Genomic DNA, 13108 nt, shown 5'->3' on the forward strand with positions numbered 1-13108 from the left:
ATATTGGTGCATTTGAGCACAAGTGGCCTGCCCCCTGTTACCACAGCTCACGCTGAGGCCAGGTGGAGACAGCTTAATAGCTGAGTTACTTGATGCCTTAGTTACTGTTCTGTTGCTGAAGAGACACCATGCAAACAAATAGAAGAGTTTATTGGCCTCACAGTCTCAGAGGGCGAGTCCAAGGCTGTCAGGCGACGAGCATGGCAGCAGCGTGATGCTACAGAAGTAGCTGAGAACTCACACCTGATCCACAAGCAGGACGCAGGGGAGCAGGACACACAAATGCTAACTAGGCATGGTGTGAGCTTTTGAAATCCCAGCCTACCCCCAGAGCTCTTCCCACAAGGCCACACCTCCTAATCCTTCCAAACAGTTTCAGTATAGATGGTTATGAGCTACCATGTGATTACTGGGAATTGAACCCAGGACCTCTGGAAGAGTTCTTAACAGTGCTCTTAACCTCTGAGCCATCTCTCCAGCCCCTAAATGAATGTCTGGTTCACACTGAGGTCAGAAGAGGACCAGATTCCTGGTGTTAGAGTTATGAGTGGTTGTAGGCGCTGGGAACTGAACCCTGGTCCTCTGCATGAGCAGTGGATGCTCTTAGCCACTGAGCCATTGTTTCAGCCCTGGTTTCAGAAATTTATTTGTGTGTGATGCTAATTACTGTTCAGCAGTTTGGATTGTACCGAACAGTTTCGCCAAGTGCAGAGGAAGCATTCAAATGCCTGAGCCTCTGGGGATTCGCGTTTAAATCGCCACACTTGGTGTGGCCCACAGCCTCAGACAATTAAACCGTGGCAAGGGAGCAAGAGCAATCTGCCTCGTCCTCATTTACTTTTCTTAAGTTTTAGGTCACACGGGAAGTTCTCCGGTATCTGGGTGTAACTCAGTGGTAGGATCCCCACAAGGCAGCACACTCACATCAACACTCTCTCACACATTTGCATACACACATACACTTTATACATCTGCCCCATCATACATAACCACACGCACACACATGCCCATAGAAACACTAACAAATACCACACACACCGCACACATACTCACACTGACATATACATACTCACACACCAACTCACATACTCTATACACACAATTTCACAATTCACATACAACACACATACATACTACTCCACATCCCACACAGCTATACATACACATATATACTCACATACAATTATACTCAGACACACATTCACACAGTGACATCACACCTCCAAACACACATTTACAATTCTTACACACACACCCATACACATACACACAGCTCCCACACTTGACATACAGAAACAGTCCACACACAGGCATACAAACAGACATATTTTTATTTTTATATTAATCACAGGTTATTTACTCAGAAATATTGTTATACACTCAGTTGCAGACGCATTCGTGTCTGCTCACATTCCACACAAACTACAGATTCACCCACGTGCATTCACTACACATGACCCACACAGAATGGCATACATTCACCCCTTAGTGTGCAAGTGTGCACACGTGTACACTCCATACCCCACATACATATACTCGTGAGCACACAGAGACAGTTTGAATATGCTCTCACACAATACACAAATGCACACACACATTCTCTCATACCCATATACACATTAGCACACATATACTTCATACAAATGCTACATACTTACGCACACATACAAATTCACACATTCACGTACATTCATAGCCATACATAGCCCACATTTCCCTCTACATGTACACATCAGTACACATCCTGTCATGCAGTTCACAGTCAAATATTACACACGTGCACACAGACACATACACACACTCATACAGATGCATACACCCACACTCCTCACACACGCACACAGTCACACGGAGTGCACTGGCATGTCCTCATGCACACATTAGCACACACATGACCAATGCTGGGGAGGTGGAGACTGGCGGCCCCTAGGCTCTTCTGGCTGAATCGGTTCAGTAAGAGACCCTGTCTCAAAATATATAAGGGAGAGCCATTGAGAAGAGCATGTAATGTCAGCCTCTGGCCTCCACACATGTACATATTATACATGAAACACACAGACACACAGAGGTGGGAGGTGGAAAGAGGAAGGGAGGAGGAGGGAAAAAGGAAGAGAGAGAGAGTGAGAGAGAGAGACAGTGTTTGGGGATTCCCAACCTTTTAGTGGCTCAGGCCCCCTAAATTCTAGTCTTGTGATGATTCTCCAGGCCTGTGGGACTTCTTACTGTGACTATAATATGCTCTTCAGCCAGACTTTACACATCCACGTGGGCTTTCCATGTGTGTTGCCTTCTGCTGGCAGTGTCTCTCTCCTGTGTGTCTGACACCGCTGCCTTCTTGGAAACAAAGTTTCTTCTGAAGACTTGCGGCTTGCATACCTGTTACGGCCTTTACAACAAGTGTCCAATCACTTACATCTTTCCCCTACTTAGCTAGTTCTGCACTTGGGCACTGTCTTTCTTTCTTTCTTTCTTTCTTTCTTTCTTTCTTTCTTTCTTTCTTTCTTTCTTTCTTTCTTTCTTTCTTTCCTTCCTTCCTTCCTTCCTTCCTTCCTTCCTTCCTTCCTTTCTTTCTCTCTCTCTTTCTCTCTTTCTTCTTCTTCTCCTCTTCCCCTCGTCCTTGTCTTCTTCTATCCACAATATTTAATGCTGGCACTATAGCTAAGTATTTACTATATTGATTTATGTTTATCTGTAAGGTATAGTCCAGATATATCCACTAAAAGTAGCTAACGGACCAGCTATTTCCTGCTGTGTGTGCCCCGATAACCAAGAAATTTTATTTTGTAACTGCAATATCCGGTCTATCTCTTTTCACAGCCCTCTGAAGCCAAAGCAAAGGCGATTGAAAAGGTTGATGATCTCCTTGAACTGTATATGGGAATTCGAGATATTGACTTAGGTAAGACTATACTGTGTAAATTCTGTGCTGTTTACAAATGATGCCCAATTATACTTTTCAAGATAAAAAGGACTTGTGGAGTACAAGAACATGAAATCAGTAAACAATAATCATCTACTCAGTTACTTGTTGTGATGTATTAGTGCTAAGCCAACTTTTAAAATTTTAGCTATACTGGGTGTGGTGATCTGTGCCTTTCATTCCAGCACTTGGGAGGCAGGCACAGGTGGATCTCTGTGAGTTCCAGGACAGCTTGATCTACAGAGTGAGTTCCAGAACAGTCAGATCTATATAATAGAAAGAGACCCTATCTCAAAAAAACAAAACAAAACAAAACAAAACAAAACAAAACAAAACTCCCAGAAATTCAGTTACTTTTTTAACCTAGACACTGCGAATAACAATACCACATTTACCATGCTCTGTGGGTTAAAATATACGTGAAAATACCCAGATAAGTGATGCACATGGGAAGTTTTCTTACCTGGCACGCCACATTGTGCACTATGATATTGAAGTTGTGCGTCATTTAGTAGGATCCCTGGAATAGAAAAAACAAGACACAGAACTCCCGAGTAAGTTGGCTTGGCACTGGGATTTCTGGGCAATTTCTCACATTACTATTAATGTGTCAAGCTCTTGATTTGTCAGCTAAAACTTTGCCAGTAGCAAGTATTGCAAAACAAAACTAAAGCAAAGAACCCCAATTCCAACTGTATGTAAGGAAGAAGTAAAACAATGAGAGAAATTTATGGGTTTTATAACCAAAACGTCCAGAGTGGACCTTGTCTCCAAACCTGGCTAGCTCTGGGGCCCAGAGAGATGGCTCAGAAGATGAGAGCACCTTTTAGTGTTGTTGCGGCTAGTCTGGGCACAGCTCCCAGCACTCACTTGGCAGCGCTCAACCACCTGCAGCTCCAGTTCCAGGGGTTCTGACGCCATCTCCTGGCCTCTGTGGACACCGCACACACATGGTGCCCCTACATCTGGGCAGCGAAAGCACTCATACAAAAAAGAACCCAGGATGGGCAACTCCAGGATAAGATGGTGCATGAGCAGCTGCCCCGTGTGGCGGGAAGAGTTGGGACAACAAAGAACAAACTCTGTCACGAGGAGGGGAAGAATGGAGAAACACTGGAAATCCATAAAGGGAGAGAGAGGACAGCTGAACAGAATGGAGACACTGAAAGGTGCCTCAGGAAAAAAAAAAAGTCACAGTCTCGAAGCTCAGGATGTGTGGTTCCTGGTAGTGGGGTGAAGGAGCAGATGCCCCATGCCAAGGGTAAGGCAAGAACAGGAAATGCCTGCGGCCCTTGCTAGCCCAGATACAGCTGGGGTGCTCGATGCGACAGTAGTTCCTCAGGATGACGTGTCAGCACTTGGAGAGGAGGGCCACTGGGTCACTCCCCACATCTCAAAGGGCTGTGCCTGGGTGCCATTGCTCCAAGAGGTGCTTGCTCAAAACTGAGCCCCCTGAGCTCTCAGAACAAAGAGCCATCCCAAGTCAGGGTTAGCAATTACAAAACGTTAACACGGAAATGGCAGGTTCAGCAGAAAGGAGCTGACATGGAATTGCTCCTCAGAAAATGCTTTGTTAAGAGATGAGGGGATCACAGGCAGGCCTTCAGGTCCAGAGAGGAGCCGTTAGGAGAGATGGCCGATGGTTGGTGCATTTCACGATGGGGACCTGCAGGAAGGAGCCTTGATAGCCTCAGAGTAAATGTTTTTTGTTTTGTCTATGTGCATGTGTGTGTGTGAGAGAGAGAGGGAGAGAGAGAGAGAGAGAGAGGGAGAGAGAGAGGCAGACAGAGACAGAGAGACAGACAGATACACACATATAGAGACAGACAGAGAGAGAGAGACAGATACACACATACAAACACACACACACAGAGAGAGAGAGAGAGAGAGAGAGAGAGAGAGAGAGAGAGGCATAGCTTTGCAGCAGTGTGGTGGGAAGTTTCACACATGTGCCCTAACCTGGCCTCACCTCCTTAACTCCTGTCCTGGAGACGGGCAGTAGTTAGGACCACAAACAAGCAGTTACAGTGGATGGATGGGCCGGCCATCCCTTCCTCCAGACTGAGTGCTCTGTCTCAGCGGGTGCCTGTTCTTGGTTCTAAGGGGTTGGCTGCAGCAGGGTAGGGCCTGATCTCCTACTTCTGCATGTAGTCACTGAAAGCAGTAGGCCCTTGCTCTAATGGTCAGGGAGCTGGGAACCAACCTACTACAGGCCCTGCCTGACACAGCCAGAGGCTGTGTCTCTCAGGAGACACAGAGCCCGGGAGGACGGCAGTGGAGCGTACAGTGAGCGTGGCCTCACCCTCAGTGTCTGGAGCTGGCCTCATTATCTGGGAACTCTGAACCTGAAGCCAGAGGTGGATCAACCCAGGGCCACCTGTGGCTGCCACAGGGGCTGAGACCTCTGCTGTGGGATACACTTGGCACCTACCGCCTCCCTCCCTCCAGGGCGTTTAAGGCCTAGAGGGTTTAAAAGTTCAGAGACAGGTCTGCCCACACAGATCTGAGCTGTGTTTACTTCTCTCACTCCTGACACACTCGGGAGACACTTCCTTAGTGTGAGCGAAGAGGTTTGGGAAGCACAGGGGACCCTGCCTACCCCCACAGAACACAGAGCTAGATGGAGTTAGCAGAAGCCCCTCATGTGCAAAGAGGCCACAGAAGGGAAGGGAAGGCAGTGAGGGGCACAGCTGACATGCGACCCGCAGCACACAAGTGGCAGACACTGTAGGAAGGACAAGCCTCTGCAAGGCCAGCTGCTGGCCTGACAGGCCCCAGCTTGTCCTGGTCTTAAAGGACCTAGAGCCGCTCTGACACCCACCTGCTTTTCCATCCCTAGTTTCCCATTTTTCTTTTCATTATGCTTTCAGTATAACATTATTTTACCTTATTTCTAAAAGCTTTCATGTTTATATTATTTCTATGGTTTTGCTTATGTGTGTTTTTTTAAATTATTGGGTAATCTCCTTTTGACTTTTGTTTTCTGTTATAAAAGTTTTCTTTCAATTTTCCCGTTAACCTTACTATTCATTGTTTCTTCAACCTTGTGCCTCTTCTGGCTTCTCCCTCCCCTCTACCCTTGTATTTTCTCATTCTTGTCTCTACACTCACATTGGATAATTTAAACCTCATCTTGCAGTCTACTTGGCCCGTTTCAGTTTTCTGGTAATTGCTGCCATCTTGCTAGGTTTTAATCTACGTGCATTGCTGTACCTCGCTCGGTTTGCAGCTGTTGCTGTTTCAGGAACTTGTTGGAAGTTCTGGGACTGAACCTTATGGGCAGGCTGCTCCCTAGGCCAGATAAAATGGATGAGGCATACAACCAACAAATGCACACCCTTCAACACAGAAACACAAGAAACCCAAAAGACCAGACGGCATGACTCTCAGCTAGCCAAAAGATCTAGATCTTCAACAGCCGCACTCAGAGGTACGAACCAGAAGGGGTGAAATGCCAGATAAAGGATTTAAGAGGTGGGGTATAAAGATGAACTGGGACTTCACACAAGACACATAAAAGCAGATAAATGAACCAATCTTGAGTGCAGAAAAGAAAGTTAGTAAAATAGAAGAGAAATTCAGCGAGAAAATTGAAATTTTGGAAAAAGAAAGGTTCCGGGTGCTCTGGTGCACGATTCTAATCCCTGCCCTCAGGAGGTGGAGGCAGGTGGATCCCAGTGAGTTCCAGGACAGCCAGGACTGCACAGTGAGACCCAGGCTCAGAGACCCTATCAAACAAAGAAACAGAAAGAAATACTGGAAATGAAAACTTCAGTGAATCAAAAACAAAATCAAACCTGAATAAAGCCACAGAGGACAGCATCACCAACAAACTAAATGAAACACAAAGAATGTCATGATCAGACCAGGTTGACATGGCCAGCCTAGCGCCAGGGGATCTGGCACCCTCTTCTGGCGTCTGTGAGGACTGCACCCTCACATATTCAGATAAATAGAGGTAAAAGCAACCTGGTATGTACGGAATCCTGAAGAGGCGTGGTAGCTCCTGGAACTGAAATTGCAGGTCGTTGGGAGTTGTGGGTGCTGGGAATTGAACCTGAGTGCTCTTAACAGTTGAGCTGTCTCTCCAGCCATGGTCCCTCCCCCAGTAAAATAAATCTTTAAACAATTATTTTACTTAATTGTGTGTTTTGCTTGTGTATATATATTATGTGCACCATGTGTATTCATGGTACCTTCAGAGGTCACAGGAGGGCGTCAGATCCCCTGGAATGGGTGATTCTGAGCCACGGTCTGAAGGCTGGGACCAGAACCTGTTTCCTCTGCAAGAACAAGTGTTCATAATACACAAGCCGTCTCTCAAGTCCTAAAAATTAAATATTTTTTTTTCGAGATAGGGGTTCTCTGTGTAGCCCTGGCTGTCCTAGACTGGCTTTGTAGACAAGGCTGGCCTTGAACCCACAGCTATCTGCTTGCCTCTGTCTCCCTGAGTGCTGGGATCAAAGGTATGGGCCACGACACCAGGCTTAAAAATTAAATTAAAAAAAATACAAATATAGTACAGCAGAGTGTTGGATAACAGTGCAGATGATTATAAAGAAATTTAAGACACAAGTCTTTAAAGATTAATTTTCTGGGTTGATGAGATGGCCCATCAGGTAAAGGCACTGCCACTAAGCCTGGTGAACACACACACACACACACACACACACACACACACACAGTGAAGAAATAAATGTAATTAAAAAAGTCTTAAAAAAAGAATGAATTTTCTCTTGTGCTCAGAAATTTAAACCATTAAATATTCATGGAAATCACCCAGTGGTCCCTTGTCAGTTTAATTAAGTATCTGCAGCAAATTCCTTTGATTGACACAAAGCGATCAGTAACAGGATCTGTCACTCAGGCAAAGTGTAAGGAAGGCAAGTATTTGAAGAACGTCAGCCACTGCTAAATTAGGAATTTTTGTTTTCAGACATGGTTAGCATGAAATATACTTCAGAAATGTGAGCCTAATTTAACAGACAAATGAATATCTTAATTCTCTGCATTCCCAGTAGTTCTTGGGTTCCCAGAAACTTTCCTTCCTTCCTTCCTTCCTTCCTTCCTTCCTTCCTTCCTTCCTTCCTTCCTTCCTTCCTCTTTTTCTTTTCTTTCCTTACTTCCTTTTTTCTTTTTCCAGTCAGGGTTTCTCTGTGTAGCTCTGGCTGTCCTGGAACTTATTCTGTAGATCAGGCTGGCCTTGAACTCAGAGATTAACCTGCTGCTGCCTCCCAAGAGCTGTGTTTCAGTGCCACCCTGCTACCCAGCTTCAAATGACTGTTTGTAGAAAGTTGTAAAGTAAGCTGTGAGGTGTGATTTTTTTTTTTTTTTAACTGGCCAAGCTATCCTGCTACCATGAGATGTTATCTGTAAGGAAAGATCTGGAAGCTCTTGAGTTCCCTGGACTGATCTAACATCATCCTGCATTCCTTCTGGAAGCTCTAAGACAGCAGTTAACTGCCTGTGGACCTACAGAGTTTTCCATACTAACTTAGGATTTTAGAACTAATTTTTAGCAGTTTCAGAATTTAAAAATTTATTCTATTATTCCAGAAATATGTGGGAAGGCAATTCAAATGGTGGTTTCTAAGTCATTTCCCCATGGTTCCTTTTATATGATGCTTCACTGTGAGAGACATATTTCTTCCTTAGGCTCCCTGCTCTGGTCAGGGAGGCAGTGTGCACTGACAGGCTCCTCCTGAGTTGAGGTCAGTGGGATCTGGACTAGTTTTTATTAAACATGCTCTGCAGAGCAGGAGGCATGGCCGGTCAGGTAAGAGCGCTGGCTGCTCTTCCGAGAACCTGCCTGAGTGGCAGCTCTCCATATATGTAATACCCAGTCCCGGGGGATGCACCGCCCTCCTCCGGCCTCTGTAGGCACTGCACATACAGGGTACACAGACACACACACACACACACACACACACACACACACACACTCACACACACCAGATAAATATTCTTAAAAACATGCATTGTAGGGCTGAGGGTAGAGCATTGTCCTGGCATACAGAGCTTGGATCTCAGTACCACACACACACACACACACACACACACACACACACACACACCACATATACACATGCACACATAGACATATAGACACACACACTCATGTACATATACACATACAATAAAGATTTTAAGTAATAGATTAATTTTTATACCTAAAAGTTGTTCAAATATTTACAAGCGCAATGGAAAATTTTGCTGGTCAAAATTTTGTGGTGACAGGAGCATAAAAGTATTCTTTGAGTGGCCACAAGAGGTCAGCACTTCGCTGTTTTTTTTTTTTATCCTCTTTCTGGTTGTTAGGGTTGGTGACTGCCCCAGTAAAAGTGTGGGTGGACTCTGTGGGCTTCTAGCTCCTGGGGAAAGTCCTTTGGGAATGTGTACTTACGACGCCGTTTCCCAGACATAGAACATAGGGCTTAAGTAATTTCCTATGGAAGGCAGACCATAGCAGCTTGATTTTCTATCCTACACCAGAAGGTGCTCAAGGAAGACGCCATAAAACTCAAACTGCTGTGTGGCACGCTGTAAGCTGTTCCCTTGGAGAACATATGGTCCATTGAGTCAGGGGTGGGGGCGTGGAGGGGAGAGGCAGAGTGTTAGTGACTGTGGGGGATGAGCTGTGGTGTGCACTAACTTCCCTGGCTAGCCGTGGGGTTTTCTCAGGATGTCTTCACCCATCGAAAGGCAGAGGGTTGCAGAGGACTCAGAAAGCACTTCCCTTAGAAGCACAAGTTGGATCCACACAGCCTGGGTGAAAACGCTAGATGTGGTGGTGTGTGCATTAAAACTAGGTGCTGGGAAGTGGAGACACTTCTACTTCCGATTCCCCTGTGAGTGAGGACTGAGCTTCTCACCTAGGGTCCTTCTTGCTGAGCTTCCTTAGCTGTGCAGATTTCAGTATGCTTATCCTATATTATATAGCTAATATCCACTTATAAGTGAGGATATACCATGTGTGTCTTTCTGCTTCTGGGATACCTCACTCAGGATGATCTTTTCTAGTTCCCACCATTTGCCTGCAAATTTCATGATTTCCTTGTTTTTAATTGCTGAGTAGTATTCCATTGTGTAAATGTACCACAGTTTCTTTATTTATTCTTCAGTTGAGGGACATATAAGTTGTTTCCAGATTCTGACTATTATGAATAAATAAAGATTTAAGCTGCTGTGAACATGGCTGAGCAGATGTCCTTGTTGTGTACTTGAGCATCTTTTGGATATATGCCCAGAAGTGGTATAGCTGGATCTTGAGGTAGCGCTATTCCTAATTGTCTGAGAAAGTTGCCAGATTGATTTCCAAAGTGGTTGTATAAGTTTGCATTCCCACCAGCAATGGAGGAGGTTCCCCTTTCTCCACATCCTCTCCAGCATGTGTTGTCACTAGAGTTTTTGATCTTAGCTATTCTGGTGGATGTGAGGTGAAATCTCAGGGTTGTTTTGATTTGCATCTCTCTGATGGCTGAGGACGTTGAGCATTTCTTTAACATTTCTTGAACATTTCCTTTGTTGAGAATTCTCTCTTTAGCTCTGCACCTAGAGCCCCTGCTCAGATGTAGCCCATGGCAGCTCAGTCACCATGGGGACTTCCTAGTAAGGGGAGCAGGGGTAGTCTCTGGCATGAACTTGGTTGCCTGCTCTTTGATCACCTCCTGCTGGTTAGGTGACCTTACCAAGCCACAGAGAAAGAGGATCCAGACAGTCCTGATGAGACCTGATAGGCTAGGGCCAGAGAGTGGACTAGGGGAGGGGGACATGGTGAGAGTGGGACTGAGAGGAGATGAGGGAGGGGGCTGCAACTGGGATACAAAGAGAATAAATTGTAATAATAAAATACTATTATTAAAAACAACAACAAAAAGAAAAAAGAGGTGGATGACATTTCAGGGGTGACATTTGAGGCTGCACTCTGGCCTCTGTCCGCGCATGCACAGAGCCCACACCATACATAACAAAACAAAACAACCTAAAGCAAGTGCAGAGACCCCCAAGTGATAGGCCCTCAGGTTGGGACAAGTGGTAACATTCATATCGACACAGTGGGCAGGTCACTGAAACGGTGGAAGTGTGTGTGCTACTTTGGGGTAAGTCATTGTCCTAGTAACCTTTTTATCAGCCGTCTGATGCTAATTCACGGCTCATTAACTTTTAAAAATGATTGTTGACAGCTACAACCATGTTTGAAGCTGGAAAAGACAAGAGAAACCCAGACGAATTCGCTGTGGCCCTCGATGAGACGCTGGGAGACTTTGCCTTTCCTGATGAGTTTATGTTCGACGTGTGGGGAGCCGTGAATGACGTGAAACAAAGCAGATGACGTGTGGGCGAGCTTGCTGCAGAAACGACCTGAGTCCGCTTGAAGGCAGTCCTCTCAAGACCCTTAGATACCTTTACAAACTCTGCTTTAGCGTCATGTGTCTGAGATACAGTCTTTGAAATGTTATTTTGATTCATGGATAATGTTTAATATATATAAATCCTACGTAGTATGCTTAAGATAAATTAACTAAAGTGTAATCCATTTCAGTGTTTGTTCAAAAGCTTTTAGATTTTTTAAAGGAGAATGTCTATATGGGTGATTTTGTTCGCTGTTGACATTCATGCCTCACTTTCCACATAAAATACTTGACTACAGCAGCTTTGTGGTTTTTTTCTTCAATACCTTTTAACAATCGTGCATTCCCTGTTACATATATGTGCTTGTCTGTATGTGTACGTTGTGCATGCAGTGCTTAAGGAGCCAAGAGAGGGTGTCCTTATCTGTCTATAACTCTCCAACTGGAGTTACACACAGTTGTGAGCTGCCATGTGGGTGCTAGGGACCAAACCTGGGTCGTCTGCGAAAGCAGCCAGTGTTCTCAAGTGCTGAGCTTTCCTCCAAACCTTAATATGATGGGAATTAGGATCAGAGTCTGGCTTACCTCATGACATCTCACCTTTGTTGTATTATCTTGAACAGGATACATTTAGAAATGAAATGCAGGTGATGTCTGCCATAGGGCTAGAAGCTTGGTGTTTGTTTTTAAATGAACAAGAGCAGGGAGAAAAGTCTACCTAATTGTTTTCTGGGACATTTGTTGTAAAACAAAGGCTGTATGTGTATGTATATATATGTGTGTGTGTATATATATATATATACACATATATATATTTGTAATTGCTCTTAAGTGCAATTGGCTGAAATTGTTCTGTATGCATAGATGTGTTTCTCTGTGTGTGTGTTCATATGTGCACATGCATTCGGTGTATGTGTGTACGTGTGTATGTGTGTGCATACATGTGTGCAAGGTAAAATGTGACAGGTAGAAGCATTTGTTTTTGATTTGTTTTCTTTTTTCAGACCTTAAAGTATTATTTCTTTCACCTATAACCTCTTTCCTGCTAAGTCTTCTAAGGCCTTAGGACAGGGTTTATATTTGTAGCATTTTCGTTTTTGGACACATTTGCTTAGAAAATAACCGAGATGCTGTCTTTGGTGTCTGAGCATGCGGTTTAAGCAGCAATCGTTTCGAGCTGTTGGAGGATGTGCTGCTGGAAATAAAGGAGGAGGGTGGAATGGAAGGCTGCACTCCTGTTATTTTAGAGTCCAAGCACCCTTCCTCCAGCCCTCACTTGGTAGAGAAGATTGGGGGGGAGTGACAGCCTCACTCTTGTTGGACACCTCACCGGTGTAAGAGAAATGGAAAGAAATGCCCGCAGCACATATGATTTAATAAGTCGGAAGGCAGCGTGGCCAAGCGCCCTAACGCATCCGATGAAAGACGCAGGGCGGTGCGACAGCAATCAGAAATGGTGACTGGGAGGGTGTGGTCTGGGAAACCGGAAGTCAGGTCTTCTTCCTGCTGGGTTAATGCCTGGATAACGCTGTGCTTTTCTGAGAAATGGTACCTTTACTGTCACCTCCTCAGGCACAGTAGAACAGCGCTCTGGCTGATTTTGTTTATGGATCTGCCCCCTGCACAGGAGCTATTCGAATCGCTAAGGAGCACAAGCAGCCCACAGGGTGCAGACTGTTTAGTTCTCTGTGTTATTTGAAAACAGGGTTCAGCCCAGCTGTGGTCTTCTGATAATTGCTCAGTGAGGTTTTTGTTTTTTTTTGCTTCAAAAATGCCTATAAAGTATTAGACACAAAAAGAGAGCTGATGTTTTAGGAATGGGAAAGTTTCTAGATGA

General features: G+C 44.9%; 1 protein-coding gene across 1 annotated transcript in view; it reads left to right on the forward strand.

Annotated features, from left to right (window-relative positions):
* Gipc2 (GIPC PDZ domain containing family member 2) overlaps positions 1-11569 on the forward strand; it is a 60883-nt gene extending 49314 nt beyond the window's left edge. The window contains exons 5-6 of the mRNA XM_021649635.2: positions 2818-2899; positions 11104-11569. Coding sequence (XP_021505310.1) covers positions 2818-2899; positions 11104-11252 — 231 coding nt within the window. The 3' untranslated portion in view covers positions 11253-11569. The remainder of the gene's footprint in view (positions 1-2817; positions 2900-11103) is intronic.
* Positions 11570-13108: the final 1539 nt, after the last annotated feature.

Source organism: Meriones unguiculatus, chromosome 10, assembly GCF_030254825.1.
Source record: "Meriones unguiculatus strain TT.TT164.6M chromosome 10, Bangor_MerUng_6.1, whole genome shotgun sequence".
Taxonomy (NCBI): domain Eukaryota; kingdom Metazoa; phylum Chordata; class Mammalia; order Rodentia; family Muridae; genus Meriones; species Meriones unguiculatus.